The sequence below is a fragment of the Mercenaria mercenaria genome, chromosome 12, assembly GCF_021730395.1.
Source record: "Mercenaria mercenaria strain notata chromosome 12, MADL_Memer_1, whole genome shotgun sequence".
Classification (NCBI taxonomy): domain Eukaryota; kingdom Metazoa; phylum Mollusca; class Bivalvia; order Venerida; family Veneridae; genus Mercenaria; species Mercenaria mercenaria.
This window is the reverse complement of record NC_069372.1, coordinates 28,757,547-28,780,676: the sequence shown is the minus strand read 5'-3', so window position 1 is coordinate 28,780,676 and position 23,130 is coordinate 28,757,547. Positions and strand designations below refer to the sequence as shown.

The window sequence follows — 23,130 nt, the reverse complement described above, 5'->3', positions numbered from 1 at the left end:
CATGGTTTATATAGACTTATATAGGGAAAAAACTTTGAAAATCTTTTTGTCCAAAACCACAGGGCCTAGGGCTTTGATATTTTGTATGTGACATCATCTAGTGGTTCTCTAATAAGATTGTTCAAATTATTCCCCTTGGGTCAAATATTGCCCCGCCCTAGAGGTCACATGGTTTACATAGACTTATATAGGGAAAAATTTAAAAATCTTCTTGTCCAAAACCACAAAGCCTAGGGCTTTGATATTTGTTATGTAGCATCATCCAGTGGTTCTTTACCAAGTTTGTTAAAATTATCCCCCTAGGGTCAAATATGGCCCCGCCCCGGGGGTCACATGGTTTATATAGACTTATATAGGGAAAAACTTTTAAAAACCTTCTTGTCCATATCCTACATGATTCAAATTTGGACCACATGTATAGTTTTGAGTGGCTAGATGAACCTTGACATGAGTTGACCTTTATCTTGACCTAGTGACCTACTTTTGCATTTCTGTAGCTACAGCCTTCAAATTTGGACCACATGCATAGTTTTGTGTACCGAAATCAACTTTTACCTTGATATTGACCTAGTGACTTACTTTCACATTTTTGAAGGTACAGGCTTCAAATTTGGACCACATACATAGTTTTGTGTTCTGAAATAAAATTTTACCTTGATTTTGACCTAGTGACCTACTTTAACATTTCTCAACCTACAGCCTTCAAATTTGGACCACATGCTTAGTTTTATACTGAAATGAACTTTGACCTTGATCTTTACTTAGTGACCTACTTTCACATTTTTGTAGCTACAGCCTTCAAATTTGGACCACATGCATATGTTTATGTACAAAAAAACTTTGACCTTGACAATGACCTAGTGACCTACTTTCACATTTTTGAAGATACAGGCTTCAAACTTGGACCTCATGCATCTTCTCTGAATCAATAATAGCTAGAGCCTTGATTTTTGGTGTGTGATATCAGAGTTGTACTGTCTAACTATTGCCGTAGGCTAAAGAATGTGTGTGATGGCTAACATAGAAGAAACCTATCAATACTTGTACCATTACGTTATGCAAACACACTTAAAGCCTTATACTCAGGTGAGCACTTGAGGGTCAATGACCCTCTTGTTTTCTAATTTATGTGGTCATGAGTCAGCTTGGTGTCCTCTTTTTTTTTTGCTTAGCTAAGCATGAAGTGACCATTGGAGCTGTTATGATCATGACATGTCTGTTGTCCAACCATCCACATTTTCTGTAAAGAAACTTCTCCATGACCTTTGCAAATTACAACCCAACATCACAGGAATGTTGTTTGGGTAGTCCCTTTCTAATTTGTTCAAATCTACGTCATCAGGAAACTGAAGGAAAAAGCTTTTAAAATGACTCCTTGGAAACCTGCCAGATTTCAAAATAAGTTTACAGGAATGTTCCTTAGATGACCCTCCACCAGATTCCTTCAGGTTACCTTGATTTGTTTAAAAATATGGCAGCCAGTGGTGCAAGGCTAGTTTTCTCTATACTGTATGGCTATATGGGAATTTTTTTTTCTAAAAATCACTGATTTTAACTAATATTACTGAAGAAATATCAATTTAGCTCGAGTGACCATTTACCAAATTCATTCAAACCATGTTGCTTTGTTTAAAAGACATATAAGGCAAGAGGCTGGGCAGCTTTTCCAGTCAACTGGAGAAAGCTTGGGCCTGTTAGACTTCATCTATAGAATTGCCTGTGGACATAAAAAAAAATGATGGATGACATTTAGATTTGTCTTTTTCCTTCTATATGTCCATCCAGCTGACTGTCCCTGACAAAATTCAGTTTAAATTTTTTTAACAGTGAAGATAAATGAAAAGTAGCAAAAGACCATACAGTGACAGTACGTGGGGAAACCTGTGTCCTATAGATTTACTTGGATTCTGATACTTATGTCAAAGACTAACGGCACATTCGTTTGAAAATTATATGACCTGTTTCCTCCCACAATTATCAGTAGGGAGGCTTATGTTGTCAAGAAGTAGCAAAAGACCATACAGTGACAGTATGTGGGGAAACCTGTGTCCTATAGATTTACTTGGATTCTGATACTTATGTCAAAGACTAATGGCACATGTGGTTGAAAATTATATGACCTGTTCTGTCCCACAATTATCAGTAGGGAGGCTTATGTTGTCAAGAATCTACATTGACCCAGCTTTGTGCATGATATCTACAGTTATCATGCATGACGTCTGCAGTTATTGTGCATGATGTCTGCAGTTATTATGCATGACATCTGCAGTTATTATGCATGACATCTGCAGTTATTGTGCATGACGTCTGCAGTGCTTGTGCATGGTATATACAATTATCATGCATGACGTCTGCAGTTATTGTACATGACGTCTGCAGTTATTGTGAATGATGTCTGCAGTTATTATGCATGACGTCTGCAGTGATTGTGCATGCAGGCCTTCCGGCGTTCCTACTTTTTCCTAGATTTTCCTACTTTTTCCTACTTTTTTAAATGCCTCCTACTTTTTGATGAAAACCTCCTACTTCTCCTACTTTTTTTGCTTGACATAGAAATGAAAAAAATAAACAGCCTTTTCATAGTTATATTTGCAGATGATGGACTCTTGATGTGTTGCTGGCAGTTTCTGGAGCCATTTGGTGCCTCCTGCAATACATTGCCTCATATCAAGGTACCTATAATCTTACCAAATCATATGGGCACACTGATTCAAGGACAGAAACTGCCAGTCAAGACATCTGGGGTCATCATTTGGTTGCCAGTGTGCAGGCCCGAATCCAGGGCCAGCAGAGGGGGCTTGTGCCCCCCAAGTTGGCTGAGAAGTGACCTATACTCATCAAAGATGCACCCTACTGCTTTTGGCAAAGGAATAATTTTTTCTCAAAATTTAGACCCAGAAATGCACCAGAGGCCACCTTGTCATACCTGTATTTCTGAATTCTCCAGGGGGAGAGCCCCCTGACTTCTCCCCAATCAAGAGGGAAGTAACCCCTCCATTGCCTCAAAATTTTGACCTAAAAATGCACCAGAGGCCACCATTTCATGCCTGTGTTTCAAAAATTTCCAGGGGGACAGCCCTCTGACCCCCCTAAAATGAGGGGAGTACAACCACCAGTAAATGTACCAGAGGCCACCATTTCTTACCTGTATTTCAAAAAATTTCCATTGGGAGACCCCCCCCCCCCCTGACTCCCCTAACATGGGCAAAGGCACCCTCTCCAATACCTACCTGCTTTCAGCGCTCGCTATGCGCTTTGGCCGTGACATCTTTGTTCTAGACTGGTGCCCCCCCTCAGTCAAAAATTTCGAGTTCCGGGCCTGGTGTAGGTGTAGTATTAACAGCTATTAAGGTAAGCATTGCAAATTTTATGTTTAAAACCGCCTACTTTTCCTACTTTTTTGTCTGCAAACCTCCTGATTTTTCCTACTTTTTTGTGTAGGGACCTCTACTTTTCTCCTACTTTTTTGCAAGGCCATCCTGGAAGGCCTGTGCATGGTATATACTGTTATCATGCATGACGTCTGCAGTTATTATGCATGACATCTGCCGTTATTATGCATGACGTCTGCAGTTATTGTGCATGACGTCTGCAGTGATTGTGCATGGTATATACTGTTATCATGCATGACGTCTGCAGTTATTGTGCATGATGTCTGCAGTTATTATGCATGACATCTGCAGTTATTGTGTATGACGTCTACAGTTATTGTGCATGATGAATGCAGTTATTATGCATGGTATATACAGTTATTGTGCATGATGTCTGCAGTTATTGTGCATGACATCTACAGTTATTGTGTATAACGTCTGCAGTTATTGTACATGATATCTGCAGTTATTGTGCATGATGTCAGCATTTATTGTGCATGATGTCTACAGTTATTGTGCATGACATCTGCAGTTATTGTGCATGATATCTACAGTTATTGTGCATGATGTCTACAGTTATTGTGCATGACATCTGCAGTTATTGTGCATGATATCTACAGGTGCAGTTATTGTGCATGATGTCTACAGTGTTTGTGCATGACATCTGCAGTTATTGTGCATGATATGTACAGTTGCAGTTACTGTGCATAACATCTGCAGTTATGGTGCATGAAGTCTGCAGTTATTGTGCAGGACGTCTGCAGTTTTTGTGCATGACGTCTGCAGTTATTGTAACATACATGACATCACTTCTTTATAATGTTATTTGTTATCACATACAATAAAGGAACAAACATCTGTTTACATTATTACTTGTGGATGGCTCTTGTTTTCAGGAATATTTAAAAGATCCAGGGGACCCAAAATTTATTGAAGATATAAAGAAAGATTTACATCGACAATTTCCTCTTCATGAAATGTTCATGGCAAGGGGAGGCTACGGGTAAGTCATGATGATTGTGTTTCATTTCGCCTGGGTTAAAAACACTTTACTTTAGACTTTATATCTGAAGTAGAAAATATATGAAAACCCTCATTTGAAATAGCAAACATATGGAATATATACTAGTCCATACTGGAAAGCTTAAATGGTTTACAACATCTGTTTTGATCATTTCATCATTCAGTATTTTACAAAAAGAGAATTTTTTTTTCACATATGTAAATAAGTTTCTGCGTATTACCTCCTTTAGGTAGAGAAGGCTCATAGACTTCAACTTGATTAAATAATTGGAAGGAAAAACAGCCCTGTTAATAGTTTGGATTAGAGTTGCAGTAACATTATTTATAAGTGCTTATGTGTTGTTTGCTTTGTATTTTTTTCCAGGCAAGAAGATTTATTTCGTATTTTAAAAGCTTATACAGTACACAACCCAACAGACGGGTACTGCCAGGCTCAAGCCCCAATAGCAGCAGTGTTACTTATGCATATGCCAGCGGAGGAAGCTTTCTGGTGCTTTGTGTCAATATGTGAAAAATACCTCCCAGGATATTACAGCCCTGGACTTGTGAGCATTTTTACTGTTTTAATGTTTACATATGGAATGAGCATAATGTCTGTCCATTTGCTGGAGAACAAACAGTAGTCAAGCTAGAATGAAACTTTTTAGGAATAAAAGCAGCTTGTCACCAGTTATGTCAGTTAGAAAAAAGTCAGAAGTGATTGTATGGGAAGTTCAAACAAAAAAATGCTAAAGTTGTTTTTATCTTAATGATACTGTCATAAAGCAGGGTTTTAGCTTACTGGTTGCATTAACTTAAGTCACAATAATAATTTCTGCTTTTAAAAACTGTACAGCTGTAAATGTGTTGCTTTTAAATGGCAATTATTATGTCTCCCCATATGGTGAGAGATATATTGATTATGTCTCATCTGTCATTCTTTTTGTCTGTCTATCTGTCATAGAAGTCCTCTGAAACTACTGGTGGGATTTTAACCAAACTTTATAGGGATGATCATGTTTTGGATATCATTGGCTTTTTTTCGTTGAAACATACTTTTGTGAAGTTACTGCCCCTTAAAAGTTAGTTTTAGATAAACCTCCTAATCTATATTTAGATTAGTAGTCATAAAATTGCACTGTCCATCCATCCATGCGTGCATGCGCGGGTCCATGTAAATTCTTGTCCGGGCCATTTGTAAAGGGATTTTGAAGTAACTTGGCATAAATGTTCAACATATTATAAATGAGACAACGTGTTGTGCATAAGACCCAGACCCCTAACTCCAAGGTCAAGATCACACTTAGAGGTAAAAGGTTAACAGGGTCTGTTTCGTGTCCAGTCCATAACTCTGCCATCCACGAAGGGATTTTGAAATAACTTGGCATAAATGATTACCATAATTGAGACAATGTGTCATGCACAAGACCAAGACCCCTATCTCCAAGGTCAAGGTCACACTTAGAAGTCAAAGGTTAACAGGTTCTGTTTCATGTTCGGTTCATAACTCAGCCATTCATCAACATATTTTTAGCTCGACTATTCAAGAACAGTCTAGCTATTCTACTCACCTTGGCGTCGGCGTACACCTTGGTTAAAGTTTTGCATGCAAGTACATAATTATGGCTACCCTTTAAAGGCATATAGCTTTGAAACTTATTTTTTGTTTTTCCATGTCAATTAACAACCTCACTGGATCAAGTCCCATAACTCTGACATGTATTTTGGCCAAAATATGCCTCCTTTTGGACTTAGAAAATCCTGGTTAAAGTTTTGCATGCAAGTACATTATGGCTATCATTTAAAGGCATATAGCTTTGAAACTTATTTTTTTCTTTTTCTAGGTCAATTACCAACCTCACTGGGTCAAGTCCCATAACTCTGACATGTATTTTGGCCAAATTATGCTCCCTTTTGGACTTAGAAAATCCTGGTTAAAGTTTTACATGCAAGTTACTATCTCCAAAACCAATGCAGATATTGAATTGAAACTTCACACGTGTCTGCGGGGTTATAAAACTAGGTGATAACATCAAGTCCCATAACTTGACATGCATTTTGGCCAAATTATGCCCCCTTTTGGACCTGGTTAAAGTTTTGTGTGCAAGTACATATGGCTATCATTTTAAGGCATATATATTTGAAACTTATTTTTCTAGATCAATAACCAACCTTACTGGGTCAAATCCCATAACTCTGACATGTGTATTTGGTAAATTATGCCCCCTTTATGACTTCTAAATTCTGGTTAAAGTTTTGAGAGCAAGTCACATCTGCAGAACAAATGCAGATATTAAATTGAAACTTCACATGTGCAGATACTGGATTGAAACTCTATAGATATTTCAGCATTTAATGTAACATTTTCCTGCTTCTGGGACAATATTTCGAATAGTCGAGCATTGGCTGTCTTACGGACAGCTCTTGTTTTTATACTCCCTGGTATAGAGTGATTAAACTGTCCATATGTCTGTATTGTTAACAAGATTTAACCGTTTCGCCTACAGCCCACGTTAATTACTCGATTTGGTTCATCCTTACACTCAACAATCTTTGTGGCAAGACCTACAAACTGACCTTTATATAGATGACCTTGAGCCTCATATGACCTTCACCTTCAAACTTAAAACCTTACAAAGACATTTTATGGTCCTACTGCCCACATAAATGACCCAATTTAGTTAATAATCTCACTCATTAAACCTTGTTGCAAGACCTACAAACTGACCTTATATAGATGACCTTAACCTTCAGACTTAAAACCTCAAAAAACTACATTTTCAGACTGTCCAGAATCCCTAAAAGTCCTACTTTTTTCTACTTTTTTCTACTTTTTTTCAATTTGGCTAATATTCCTAGAAAAAATGAAAAATCAAAGGGCATTCCTAAAAATGCCCTATTTCCCCCCTATATTCCTATATTTCAATATAAAATTGGAGTTTGGAAATACTCCTTAAATTATGTTTAATATAGATATTTAGGTCTTTTTATTCAGTGCAAGCCTTTTTATCCAGTTTATAGACAACTGACCAGTGGTTCCATGGGTTCAATCTTATTGGCTGTGACTGGATAACAGAGGCGGGAATTCTGAAGAAAAGTTCTTAATTTTAGCCCGAAAATATCTAGAAAATTGTAACAAATTCCTAATTTTAGCCCTAATTATACGCCCGTTTGAAAAACGGGACGTATTATGGGAACGCCCCTGGCGGGCGGGCGGCGTCCACAGACTTTGTCCGGAGCATATCTTCTACATGCATGAAGGGATTTTGATGAAACTTGGCACAGTTGTTCACCATCATGAGACGGAGTGTCTTGCGCAAAAACCAGGTCCCTAGGTCTAAGGTCAAGGTCACACTTAGAGGTCAAAGGTCAAATTCAAGACTGACTTTGTCCGGAGCATATCTTCTTCATGCATAGAGGGATTTTGATGAAAGTTGGCACAATTGTTCATCATCATGAGACGGAGTGTCATGCGCAAGAACCAGGTCCCTAGGTCTAAGGTCAAGGTCACACTTAGAGGTCAAAGGATACAAGAATGAAAACCTTGTCCGGAGCATTTCTTTTTCATGCATAGAGGGATTTTGATATAACTTTGCACAAATGTTCACCACCACCAGGCGGAGTGTCATGCGCAAGAACCAGGTCCCTAGGTCAAAGGTCAAGGTCACACTTAGAGGTCAAAGGATACAAGAATGAAAACCTTGTCCGGAGCATTTCTTCTTCATGCATAGAGGGATTTTGATATAACTTTGCACAAATGTTCACCACCACGAGGCGGAGTGTCATGCGCAAGAACCAGGTCCCTAGGTCAAAGGTCAAGGTCACACTTAGAGGCCAAAGGTCAGATACAAGAATGATTTTGTCCGAAGCATTTCTTCTTCATGCATGGAGGGATTTTGATGTAACTTGGCACAATTATACACCATCATGAGACGAAGTGTCATGCGCTGTTCCCTTCTTTAGAATTACTTCCCTTTGTTGTTACTATAAATAGCTTATATTGTAACTTTTTCATTACTAGTCGTAGAGAAAAATCGAGACCACTTTTTTGTAGTATAACATGCATGCTACATCCAATTATGAGGTTTATTTTGACCAATCTCTACCTGGTTAAGATTTTTGTGTGGACTTACAATTTTTTTTTGGATTTTTTTTTTTTTTTTTTTTTTTTTTTTTTAAGATTATCTTCCCTTAGTTGTTACTATAAATAACTTATATTGTAACTTTTTTATAATTGACCGTAGGGAAAAAACAAGACCACTTTTCTGTGGTACAACATAGATGTTACTTTCAAATTTTAGATGTATTTTAAGGTATCTCTACCTGGTAAGGAGTTTTTTTTTGTGGACTTAGAAAAACAAATGACTTACAATGATTACTAAACAACCACAAAATTAAAATGCCATTTGCAAATACAGGTGCTAGAGTAAAGAAATTTGCTGTGACGGGCGTATATTGTGATATTCTGGCACTCTTGTTTTTGTTTAAAATCGCCCTAAAGTTTGCCCTAAATTTTCGTCAGAAGTTGCTTGAAATCCTGCATTTTGGTTAACCAGGTTTAACCATTTTGCCTACAGCTCAAGTTTATGACCCAATTTAGTTCGTAACAGGGCTTCAGAAATCCCATGTCCAGAGCCCGGGGACTACCAGAAAATTCTGTCAGACTACGAAATTGTTTTCAGAGCACGCGAGATTTTAGACTGATCCAATACCATCAAAGTCGCTGATCCATAATGTTTAAAACAATAGGCAAACCAGTCTTAAAATTATGTCAGTTTACCACCACCTGCCAAAGTGTACTTCTGTTTTCGTTCAGCCTCAGTATTTTTTAGCTCACTTGTCACGTAGTGACAGAGTGAGCTTTTGTGATCACCCTTCGTCCGTCGTCCGTCCGTCCACAATTTCTTGTGAACAAGATAGAGACCACATTTTGTAAGCAATTTTGATCAAACTTGTACAAAACTTGTATTGGCATGATATCTCATTTCCTTTCGAAAACTGGCCGGATCCCTTCATGGGTTCTAGAGTTATTGCCCCTTAAAGGGCCAGAATTTGCTATTTTTGTGCGTCAACAATTTCTTGTCTGCACGATAGTGGTTTCATTTATGATTTTATTGTACCCCCCGACAACAAAGTTGTAAGGGGGGGTATACTGGTTTCAGGTTGTCTGTCTGTCTGTCCTTCTGTCCGTAGACGCAATCTTGTGCGCACCATCTCTCCTTATCCCCTTGACAGAATTTAATGAAACTTCACACAAGTGATCAGTACCAACAGTAGTTGTGCATGGGGCATGTTAGGTTCTTTTAGAAAAAAAATTTGCAGAGTTATGGAACTTTGTTTTTTTGTTACTATACTATATACATAGACACAGTCTTGTGCGCACCATCTCTCCTCATCCCCTTGACACAATTTAATGAAACTTCACACAAGTGATCAGTACCAACAGTAGTTGTGCATGGGGCATGTAAGGTTCTTTTAGAAAAAAAATTTGCAGAGTTATGGGACTTTGTTTTTTTGTTACTATACTATATACATAGACACAATCTTGTGCGCACCATCTCTCCTCATCCCCTTGACAAAATTTAATGAAACTTCACACAAGTGATCAGTAACAACAGTAGTTGTGCATGGGGCATGTTAGATTATTTCAGAAAAAAAATTTGCAGAGTTATAGGACTTTGTTTTTTTTGTTACTATACTATATACATAGACACAATCTTGTGCGCACCATCTCTCCTCATCCCCTTGACACAATTTAATGAAACTTCACACAAGTGATCAGTAACAACAGTAGTTGTGCATGGGGCATGTTAGGTTCTTTCAGCGACAAAAATTGCAGAGTTATGGTACTTTGTTTCTTGTTAACATACTATGTACATACAGTCTGCATATGCAATCTTGTGCGTGCCTAATCTACCAAACCCTTGCACACAATTTAATGAAACTTCACACAAGTGATCAGTACCAACCCTAGTTGTGCATGGTGCATGTTACATTCTTTTAGATAAATATTCTGCATAGTTATGGGACTTTGTTTTTTGTTACTATACTGTATACATACAGTCTATATACATACAGTCCACATAATTATGCAATCTTGTGTGCGTCAAATTGCAATGTACTGTGTCAGTGCATGTGGGGGGTACATTCATCACCTTTAGTGATAGCTCTAGTTTTAACCAAACTTGCAGAAAACTTGTATCACCTCAAGATCTCAGTTCCTTTCTTGAACCGACCAGATCCCATTATGTGTTCCAGAGTTATGGCCCCTGAAAGGGCCAAAATTAGCTTTTTATACGCCCGTTTGAAAAACGGGACGTATTATGGGAACGCCCCTGGCGGGCGGGCGGGCGGCGTCCACAGACTTTGTCCGGAGCATATCTTCTACATGCATGAAGGGATTTTGATGAAACTTGGCACAGTTGTTCACCATCATGAGACGGAGTGTCATGCGCAAAAACCAGGTCCCTAGGTCTAAGGTCAAGGTCACACTTAGAGGTCAAAGGTCAAATTCAAGAATGACTTTGTCCGGAGCATATCTTCTTCATGCATGGAGGGATTTTGATATAACTTGGCACAAATGTTCACCACCACAAGGCGGAGTGTCATGCGCAAGAACCAGGTCCCTAGGTCTAAGGTCAAGGTCACACTTAGAGGTCAAAGGATACAAGAATGAAAACCTTGTCCGGAGCATTTCTTTTTCATGCATAGAGGGATTTTGATATAACTTTGCACAAATGTTCACCACCTCGAGGCGGAGTGTCATGCGCAAGAACCAGGTCCCTAGGTCAAAGGTCAAGGTCACCCTTAGAGGTCAAAGGATACAAGAATGAAAACCTTGTCCGGAGCATTTCTTTTTCATGCATAGAGGGATTTTGATATAACTTTGCACAAATGTTCACCACCACGAGGCGGAGTGTCATGCGCAAGAACCAGGTCCCTAGGTCAAAGGTCAAGGTCTCACTTAGAGGTCAAAGGATACAAGAATGAAAACCTTGTCCGGAGCATTTCTTCTTCATGCATGGAGGGATTATGATATAACTTTGCACAAATGTTCACCACCACGAGGCGGAGTGTCATGCGCAAGAACCAGGTCCCTAGGTCAAAGTTCAAGGTCACACTTAGAGGCCAAAGGTCAGATACAAGAATGACTTTGTCCAAAGCATTTCTTCTTCATGCATGGAGGGATTTTGATGTAACTTGGCACAATTATATACCATCATGAGATGAAGTGTCATGGGCAGTTCCTTTCTTTAGAATTACTTCCCTTTGTTGTTACTATAAATAGCTTATATTGTAACTTTTTCATTACTAGTCGTAGTGAAAAATCGAGACCACTTTTTTGTAGTACAACATGCATGCTACATCCAATTATGAGGTGTATTTTGACCAATCTCTACCTGGTAAAGATTTTTGTGTGGACTTACAATTTTTTTATGGATTTTTTTTTTTTTTTTTTGTAAGATTATCTTCCCTTAGTTGTTACTATAAATAACTTATATTGTAACTTTTTTATAATTGACCTTAGGTAAAAAACAAGACCACTTTTCTGTGGTACAACATAGATGTTACTTTCAAATTTTAGGTGTATTTTAAGGTATCTCTACTTGGTAAGGAGTTTTTTTGTGGACTTAGAAAAACAAATGACTTACAATGATTACTAAACAACCACAAAATTAAAATTCCATTTGCAAATACAGGTGCTAGAGTAAAGAAATTTGCTGTGACGGGCGTATATTGTGACAATCTGGCACTCTTGTTTGACCTTGTCTGCACCATAGCAGCTTCATTTATGACTTGATTTTAATCAAACTTGCACAAAACTTGTGTCACCATAAGATCTCTGTTCCTTTCCTGAATTGACCAGATCCCATAACGGGTTCCAGAGTTATGGTCCCTGAAAGTGCCAAAATTAGCTTTATGACCTTGTCAGCACAATAGCAGCTTCATTTATGATTTGATTTTAACCAAACTTGCACACAACTTGTATCGAACCAAGATGTTGGTTCCTTTCTTGAAATGCTTAGATTCCTTAATGGGTTCCAGAGTTATGGCCCCTGATAGGGCCAGAATTAGCTAATTTTATCTTGTCTGCACAATAGCAGCTTCATTTACAATTTGAATTTAATCAAACTTGTGCAAAATTTGTGTCACCATAAGGTCTTGGTTCCTTTCTTGAACCGGCCAGATCCAATTCTGGGTTCCAAAGTTACGGCCCCTGAAAGGGCCAAAATTAGCTATTTTGACCTTTTCGGCATAATAGCAGCTTCATTTAATATTTGATTTTAACCAAACTTGCACACAACTTGTAATTCACCATAAGATCTTGATTTCTTTTTATACACCTCAAGGGACATATTATGTTATCGCCTCGGTGTCTGTCAGTCTGTATGTCTGTTGGTTAGCAATTTCCCTTCTGCTCTGTAACTGTTGAACCCCTTGAAGGATTTCAAAGAAACCTGACACAAATGTTCACCTCATCGAAACAATGTGCAGAGGGCATTTGGATGGCTCACTTCAAGGTCAAGGTCACACTTAGGGGTCAAAGGTCATATGACTTTGTTTTGTGTGTATATTGCTCTGCATTTGCGTCGATTGCAGTGCTCTTGTTTTTATTTGGCAGATCCTTCTTTTGTTGACCTACAATAATTTTTATGCCCCCGAAGGTCTGTCAGTCTGTCGGTCTGTCAGTCTGTCGGTCTGTCGGTCTGTCCGCAATTTTCGTGTCCGGTCCATATCTTTGTCATCAATGGATGGATTTTCAAATAACTTGGCATGAATGTGTACCACAGTAAGACGACGTGCAGTGCGCAAGACCCAGGTCCGTAGCTCAAAGGTCAAGGTCACACTTACGTAAAGGATAGTGCTTGCGTGGGGCTGTGTGTCCGGTCCATATCTTTGTCATCAATGGATGGATTTTCAAATAACTTGGCATGAATGTGTACCACAGTAAGACGACGTGCAGTGCGCAAGACCCAGGTCCGTAGCTCAAAGGTCAAGGTCACACTTAGACGTTAAAGGATAGTGCATTGATGGGCGTGTCCGGTCCATATCTTTGTCATCGATGGATGGATTTTCAAATAACTTGGCATGAATGTGTACCACAGTAAGATGACGTGCAGTGCGCAAGACCCAGGTCCGTAGCTCAAAGGTCAAGGTCACACTTAGACGTTAAAGGATAGTGCATTGATGGGCGTGTCCGGTCCATATCTTTGTCATCGATGGATGAATTTTCAAATAACTTGGCATGAATGTGTACCACAGTAAGACGACATGCAGTGCGCAAGACCCAGGTCCGTAGCTCAAAGGTCAAGGTCACACTTAGACGTTAAAGATCATTTTACATGATAGTGCATTGATGGGCATGTCCGGTCCATATCTTTGTCATTCATGCATGGATTTTAAAATAACTATGCATGAATGTGTGACACAGTAAGACGCTGTGTCGTGCGCAAGACCCAGCTCCGTAGGTCAAAGGTCCTAAACTCTAACATCGGCCATAACTATTCATTCAAAGTGCCATCGGGGGCATGTGTCATCCTACGGAGACAGCTCTTGTTTTCAGTTACTTCCCTTTTATGTTACTATAAATAGCTTATTAAGTAACTTTATTATTATTGGCCGTAGGGAAAAAACGAGACCACTTTTCTGTGGTACAACATGGATGGTACCTCCAATTTTTAGGTGTATTTTGACATATCTGTACCTTGTAAGAATTTTTTATTTCTTTTTGGTTAAATTTCGCCCTTTGTTGTTCCTGTCCTTTGGACTTAGATACTTTTTCTGAGGACTTAGATTTATTTTTAATTTCTTCCCTTTGTTGTTCCTGTCCTTTGGGCTTCATCAGTCAAAATTTTGCTCGATGTAATCCTTCGGGCATGAAACTATTGGCCTGATTTGAAAATAATTTTATTTGAAGTAACTTTTAGAAAATTTCAACTATATTTTCTCATAATTCTTTTGATTGATCTTGATTATGATTTTTTGACCTTCTTGTCCTTAAGTGCAATGATAACAGGTGAGCGATATAGGGCCATTTTGGCCCTCTTGTTTACATAGGATCAGAGACATTTGATTTTGCAGCAGTTTAGTGCTTACATCAAGTTTATGCTTTTAAATTTGAACACTTCCAAAGCATGCATTGCATAATTTGTCCATTATGTAGCAAAAATCGGCAAATTCATATCAGAAACAATACAATATACAATGGGCTACCAATAAATTTGCAAATTTCTGAAACCCTTGTTCATACTCACACTCGGCAATCCTTGTGGCAACTCCTACAAACTGAGTTTTAGAGGTCTAGAAAAATCCCTACTGACCTTTATATAGATGACTTTGACCCTCATATAACCTTCACCTTCAAACTTAAAACCTTAATAAACAACATTTTTGTCGAGCCTGCTTGCGATGAGCTGGATATAGTCGTCACTTTTGGCAGGTCGTTGTATGTGCGAGTCCATCCGATTTTGTCCGGACCATAACTTGAATGAATGTTTACCTCAATGAGAAGGCATGTCATGCGCAAACCCCATGTTCCTATCTCAAAGATCAAAGTCACAGTTGGAGGTCAAAGGTCAAATTGAAGTTAGTCCGGAGCATTTCTATTTCATCCATGGTGGGATTTTGATGTAACTTTGCATGAATGTTCACCATTATGAGACGGAGTGTCTTGCGCAAGAACCAGGTCCCTAGGTCTAAGGTCAAGATCACACTAATAGGCCAAAGGTGCTGGCGGGCTTGACATTCTGCCCGTGGGCATGCAGAATGTATTTCTAGTTGGTCCTACAGCCCACATAAATGACCCAGTTTAGTTCATACTCAAACTCAACAAACCTTGTGGCAAGACCTACAAACTGATCCATATATAGATGACCTTGATCTTCTTATGATCTTTACCTTTTAACTTAAATCCTCAAAAAACAACATCTTTGGTCATACACCTGGGGACATGGTTTTGTGTTTTGAAAACAGACTTCATGTTTTGCTGTTGTAATAGATAAGAGCAATATCCTATAAGTTCAAGGGCACAATAACTTACTGAAATAGAAAAAAAATCAATGGGATCATCTAAAAGGTGGTTTTCGGTTTACAACTTAGTTAGGATTGACATATTGTCACCAAATTTGGTGTATGGCAAGCATATAATTTATAAAAAAACTAACTTTGGATTATATTTAGGGTGACAGTTACTTCAAACAGAAACAGGGTTTTCAGGTAGTATCTTCAGATAGGGTACTCCTATTCTCACCAAACTCACAGTGTATATAGGTTTTATCGAGACAAAAATTGCTGTTGTATAGTCACTTAGGACATTTCCCTTCATATTTACCATACAAAAATAAACTTGTATCACAAACATGGTATGGTATAACTTTTCCTTTTGTGTACCCCTGAACACATGTATTTGTGATATTGCTGGGTATTGCATATCAGGTCAGGAGGTGGAAAAGGGAGACATGTTCTTTTGTTAAAAGCATTCTCTAGTCAGATTTAAACCCCACATCTGCAAGGCCCAGGACTGAAACAAATCAGTTTTTATTTCAAATAAGGAGTCTGATATAAAGTTTTCAGCTTTGGATAAATGATTTGGTAAACTTGTGCAAATGATGATTTCAACAAGGCTGCATGTTAAATGTTGGTCTATCCACTTTGTTAGTTGTTGAATAAAACATTTTATAGAGTTTAAAAGTATTTGTGGGATATTGGAATCAGTGGATATATGTGGCAGTTTGTGTTGTTGTTTGTATGATTGTGATGTTTATTACAGGAAGCAGTTCAAGTTGATGGGGATGTATTATATGGTTTGTGTAAAAAGACCAACCCTCCTATTTATAAACATTTGGTAAGCATATTTTTACTACTGTTTCTGAAAACTGATTAAATATTTAATATGCTGAATGTGTTCGAAAAGTCCTGTTCAGAGACCATTGTTATGTGTGGTCGTATTTCGAAGTATGTCAGCACAATGACCATCATTGACATGCAAGACCCAGACCTCTAGCTTAGAGGTCAAGGTCACACTTAGAGGTCAGCGATTTATTGGGTTTTTTTTTTTTGTCTATAAATTTTGTATGCATGAATAAATATTCAGGTAATTTGGCACAAACATTCACTGTAACTAGATGATATTTTTAAAAAAATGCAAGTTTCAGACAGCTGAAAGGCCATGGTTACAGTTAGAAGTTTCTTGCCTAATCTATAATTTTTGTGTGCATGAATTGATATATTCAAATAATATGGTACACACATTCACTGTAAGATGATGTGTTGCATTCATGTCTTTAGAGTTTGATATTTGAAATACAACTTGAACTGTGATGCTATGAAATAGCCCCTAGATTCAAATCCAACAACTATCCTCAGTTTTACCCCTAGCTAAAAGGTCAAGGTCACATTTAGAGGTTCATTTCATAACTTCTGTATGCATGGTTGGAAATAACTTGGCAAAACAGTCAGCATAGTAAGACAAGCTATGAGAGCATGTTCACACTTAGAGGTCAAATATCTTGGCCAGTCTGAAAATTTATATATTGATTTATACATTCACATAGCTTGTCAGAAACATTCACTATGGCTCCCATGCTAAACTAAGACCCCTATCTCAAAGGCCAAGGTGACACTCTTGAATCTAGGCAATTGGACTATTGTCAGTACTATTGCTTCCAGTATCTGACATTACTGGACAGGGGCATGTTGCTGTTTGGACATAATTTTAGTTCAAGTTGGAGTTTTGTCATTTTGCATAATTTGTTCAGGCAATTTAAATTATGAAAAACTTTTTTTTTTCAGAAAAAGCATAGAGTTGAACCTATATTGTATATGACAGAATGGTTTATGTGTGTCTACAGTAGAAATTTACCTTGGGCCTGTGTACTGCGTGTGTGGGATATGTTTCTATGTGAAGGTAACTTTTGTTTATACATCATATCAGGGATATGTTCCTGTGTTATGGTTACATATTCTGTTGCAATGTAAATTAAGACTGACATAGTGGTGCAGCGGTAGAGAATGCATTTAATTGAAATTTCACACAAACATTTGAGATCATAATGCAAGTTTACACTCTAATTGTTATGCCCCCACCAAATTTTGTTTGTGAGGGGCTATATAGGAATCACTTTGTCCTGTCCCATCCCATCCTTTCTAGGAATTCTGTATAGATATCAAGTTGAAACGTTCAGCTGTAGTATCATAAGACAAGTTCACATACCAGATCCCATAACTCTTATTTGTCAGCTCAGTTATTGTGATCGCTTGATGTCCGGTGTCCGTCGTCTGTCAACATTTAGCTTGTGTATGCCATAGAGGCTGGATTTTTCAATTGAGCTTCATGAAATTTGGTCAGAATGATTGCCTTAATGAAATGGGGTCAAAAACTTAGGTCACTAGGTCAAATCAAAGAAAAACCTTGTGTATGCAATAGGGACTGCATTTTACACCGGATCTTCATGAAATTTGATCAGCATGTTTGTTTGGATGAAGTCTAGGTCAAGTTTGAATATGGGTCATCTGGGGTCAAAAACTAGGTCACCTGGTCAAATCAAAGAAAAAACCTTGCATATGCGATAGAGGCTGTAGTTTTCAATTGATCTTTATGAATTTTGGTCAGAATGATTGCCTTGATGAAATCTATGTCAGCTTCGAATATGGGTCATCTGGGGTCAAAAACTAGTTCACTAGGTCAAATCAACATTGTGTTTGCAATAGGGACTGATGAAATTTGATGAAAATGTTTGCTTTGATGAAATTTATGTCAAATTCAAATACGGGTCATATTGGGTCAAAAACTAGGTCACCTGGTTAAATCAAAGAATAACTTTGTGTTTGCAATAGGAGCTGCATTTTTCAGTGGATCTTCAAGAAATTTGATCAGAATGTTTGTCTTGATGAAATCTAGGTCGAGTTCAAATAGGGGTCATCTTGGGTCAAGAACTAGGCCATTCAGTAAAATCAAAGAAAAACTTTGTGAATGCAATAGGGGCTACATTTTAGGCAAGATGTTCATGAAATTTGATGAAAATGTTTGCTTTGATAAAATTTAGGTCGAGTTCAAATATGGGTCATGTTGGGTCAAAAACTAGGTCACCTGGTCAAATCAAAGAAGTACCTTGCCTATGCAGAAGGGGTCGCATTTTTAGCAGGATATTCATTAAATTTGACCAAGCTGTTCTCAGGTGAGCGACCTAGGACCATTTGGTCCTCTTGTTTTTACAAAATTATCTGTCCTTTTCACTTGAAAAATTTCCCTTAATTGACATTATAACCTTTTCATCCATTTGTTTGAAATTTCACACGAACATTTCAGATCATAAGGTTAGTTTACACACTAAGTTCTATAAGTTTGCCTTTTATTTTGACAAAATTATCCCCCTTTTCTTTGAACATCTCTGAAACAAATGGAAGTATTGGAACTTGAAAACAAGTTGAAAAGATCATAAGTCAAGTTCACATGTCAGGTTCCATAACTCTTTGACTTCTGTTTTGACAGAATTTTTCCCCTGTTCACTTTGAAAATGGCCAAAAATAAACATTCAATATTTCTAAAACCTTGCCATGCATTTGATGGAAACTTCACACAAACTTTTAAGAACATATTCTTAGTTTACATTAACTTCCATAATTTTGCCTTTTATTTCGACAATTTTTTTAACTTTTTAAACTTTGAAAATATAGCAAAATTGTTGATTTCTTAAAATATTCTCTGAAACTAATGAACGTATTTCATTTAACTTCAAAACAGGTTGTAAGGATCATAAAACAAGTTCATGTCCAAGGTCAGGGACTGGAAAGAGGTTTTCATACAAGCTTATAGCTTACTCCTCAATCGTATGACATCAATATATGTTTGTATGTAATACATATTTGGAAATAAATATTGTTGTGCACCCGCCCCCCCCCTTCCCATGAGTGGTGGGGGCATATAGATTTGGTCTTGTCCGTCCGAAGTTCGTGACACGCCTAGGTCGTAAAGTATTTGATATAAAATGATGAAACCTTGCATGAGTCTTTATCATGATATGAACTTGCGCACCTCCTATTTTTCATCTGGCTCCGCCCGCTGTTTTCAGAGTTATGGCCCCTGAAATAGTCAAAAATGCACATTTTCACCTTGTGACACGCCTAGCTCAAGAAGTATTTGATATAGATTCATGAAACCTTGCATGAGTCTTGATCATGATATGAACTTGCGCACATCCTATTTTTCATTTGGGTCCTCCCCCTATTTTCAGAGTTATGGCCCCTGAAATAGTCAAAAATGCACATTATCACCTTGTGAAGCGCCTAGCTCGAAAAGTATTTCATATAAATTGATTAAACCTTGCATGAGTCTTTATCATGATATGAACTTGCGCACCTCCTATTTTTCATCTGGCTCCGCTCGCTGTTTTCAGAGTTATGGCCCCTGAAATAGTCAAAAATGCACATTTTCACTTTGTGACACACCTAGCTCAAAAAGTATTTGATATAGATTCATGAAACCTTGCATGAGTCTTAATCATGATATGAACTTGTGCACCTCCTATTTTTCATCTTGTGACACACCTAGCTCAAAAAGTATTTAACATAAATGGTTGAAAACTTGCATGAGTCCTTATCATGATATAAACTTGCACACCTCTTATTTTTTGGCTGGCTCCACCCCCTATTTTTAAAGTTATGGCCCCTGAAATAGTAAAGAAAATGCACATTTTCACCTGATTATGTGCCTAGCGCAAAAAGTATTTGATGTAAATTCATGAAACCTTGTTTGAGTCTTTATCATGATGTGACCTTGCACACTTGGCATTCTTCTTGAGAATCTTAGCACTTTTTACAGAGTTATGGCCCTTGAAATAGCCAAAATAGTGGGTTTTTTGTTTGTGATGCTCATAGCTCAAAAAGTATATGGCCTAGAATAATGAATCCTTTTCATAAAATGTTTGTTGAGGCTATACCCCATTAAGACTGCAAACATGTGAATTATTGCCCCTTATTTGTGACAAATGTACCAATGGGGGGCACACCCTGTGTCCTACAGACACATTCTAGTTTAAACCAAGGTCCCATAATTCTTACTTTGATTTTGACAAAATTACTTCCCTTTTTTGCACTTTGAAAGTGTCCTTGTGGTATTTTGTTTAGAAAAACCTATCAGTCTTCACACAATGTGGGATCATAATGCAATAACACACTTCAAGTCAAGTTCCTGTGTTTTATTTTGACAAAATTACTCCCCCTTCCAGACTTTCAAAGCGGTTAATGGCAAAATTATTGTTTCCTTAAATAGCTTTGAAACCATTGGAGATATTTCATTGGAATTTTACATTATGAAAGTCTTCATCCAAACATTCATAACCCTGAAATATTTTTTAAAATTGGAGCACTATTGACAGAGATATGGCATTTTGAAATTTAAGAAAATGGCTAATCATTCAGGTAGCCATTTTAGTGTGTTAAAGATTTTTTATTAAGGAGGTAGGTTACCTTCATATTTGTATGTGCGCATGTCCAACCGGAAGCTAACGTGACGATTTACGACGACGTTTACGACAAATTAAATGTTTTGTATATTCATTCTCCTGAAAACAAATCATGAACCTGCCTCCGATCTGATACTTTATGGTTTAATAATGCAGAAATAATGAATCAATTGCCGCAGAAACACTTCAAAACAATGTTGCCTTAAAATGACGTCATTGACGTCATGACGTTACGTGTCAGTTACCGCGCAAAAGTAATAGCTTTTATCTTGAAAGTACGTAATTCTGTGCATTTTCTTTATTTTAACTATTTTCAAATAACCAATATTTGCTGAAATATTTGTTATGAATCTTTTGCTCTGAATAATCATCAATATTTTGCTTCTTTTATGTAGTTTTATTGAAACGTTATGCGGATTGTAAGAAAATGGATGATGGTAACCAATGTTATTTGGAATATAGTTGGATGAAAGGTTACTTGTAACGGCCATTTTCAAATAAAAAATCTAGCAGTTTGATTTGTAATACCTATTTTTCAGGTTCCGTTGATAATTTGTTGCTTATATACTAAAACTAAGATATAAAATTGTTCAAATTTCGTAGAAAAATGTGGTTTCTTGAATTTAATTGATGTTACCATGGAAACGAAGCCCGTGACCTATGTATCTAAATGTAAAATTCAAAAGCGTTGACACTGGTCTATTTAAGAAACACAGCTTCGGCTTTTTATTTTTATTTCAACAATATCCATGAGAATAATAGCAGCATGCTGAACGATTTTTCCATGAAAAATGCCAGACGAGGGGTACTGCCGTATGTATTCTAAGCTGTGAAATTTGTTTGAATCAATGCAAATAACAAGAAAATATAACTTACGTTAAAAATAATATGTTTTAAAGCTACATTAACTAGAAAGATAATCTTATTCAATATTTTTTATAAGAAATTACGACAAAAAGCAAGATATAAGCTATTTTAAACATCTCTGTTGCCATGGTTACTGTAAACTTTAAGAAAAATAGGGTACCATGTAAAGTGCTTGGTATTTTGCTTATAATATTTCCCAAATATTCCATGTTGGTCATTAACAGAATGCCACTTAAGCCGTTGAAAACCCCTATTTTTATACATAGTTGTTTAAAAATGAGAGAAAATGCGTTACCATGGAAACACGAGCCCCGCGACATATACATTTAAAGCTTATATTAGAAAGCTAACGTGCATACTAGTAAAATTATCAATTATGCAGACTTCTAATGATATCAATGAAACTAAAATACACTGAAAAGTGTTAAATATCCGTATTTTCCTTCTTCATTCAATATGAAATACCTTTAGGGGGTCATGTTCTTCAAACCTGGATAAAAATTGAATTTGAAGGGACAGAGACAAACAAAGTTGAAACTGTAGCAGGTAAAGCTTCATATTACGCGAAATACAAACAAATGCTGTGGTTAAACTAACTTGAATTTACCCTTGTAACAAGGTAACCTACCTCCTTAAGGAAATAACCTGTAAATAGATTAATTTCTAGAGTTTAAGATGTAAAGCATGATAATTTCTTTCATTCTATACTTTCCTCTATCAGATGCCAAAAAAATATTTAAAAGTTCAAAATATAAACCTTTATTTGATGAATTTGCAGGATAAACAGTAAATATTTGACATGTGTTTACGAACACCTTTCTGAAAAGAACAGCCAGGCTAAAAGTTTAGTCATGATTTTTCTGGACCATCAGCTAGCTTAGTATTTGAATTCCTAAATCTCAATAATTATAATAATTATTATGGTCATCTAAGGCTCTAGAGGGAGCCTTAATGGGAGTTACATTGCTTTGATGAAACTGAATATATATGTATGGGTGATTTACACCAGATAAATGTAGTGGATTTTGACTGGCTGTCTTGGTGGAGAGGTATAATTATTTTTGAATTAGTGTCTGTCAACCTGTTAAAACATGGAATGGAAGAATGAAGTAGTTAGCAGAAGTTCAGTCTTTGATGAAGGAGGTGCCTAAGGATAAAGTTCTTTTAACACATTTTCGTTTTTTTTTTTTTTTTCAGAACAGAAATTTACAACTCTGTGAAGTGTTTGAAGTGATTCAATTCCTTTGTTTATGAAGGAAATTGCATAATAATCCTTTTCCTTTGAAGAGTGATTTGTAAAAATGTATCACAGTTTTGTAATAAATTAACCCATTCTTGAATTATATCACTTTTTTCTGTAAGGAGTCAAAGACCCAAAAATAATTGATTTCTGTGTAACGCTTTTTCTTCTGACAAATTAGAGAAAA

At 37.1% G+C, this 23,130-nt stretch overlaps 1 protein-coding gene across 1 annotated transcript in view; it reads left to right on the top strand.

Moving 5' to 3' along the window:
• Nucleotides 1-23,130, top strand: part of LOC123533871 (TBC1 domain family member 10A-like) — a 79,326-nt gene that overhangs the window by 38,141 nt on the left and 18,055 nt on the right. The window contains exons 4-7 of the mRNA XM_045315815.2: nucleotides 4,268-4,374; nucleotides 4,759-4,939; nucleotides 16,144-16,218; nucleotides 17,166-17,280. Of these exons, the coding sequence (XP_045171750.2) occupies nucleotides 4,268-4,374; nucleotides 4,759-4,939; nucleotides 16,144-16,218; nucleotides 17,166-17,280 (478 nt within the window). The remainder of the gene's footprint in view (nucleotides 1-4,267; nucleotides 4,375-4,758; nucleotides 4,940-16,143; nucleotides 16,219-17,165; nucleotides 17,281-23,130) is intronic.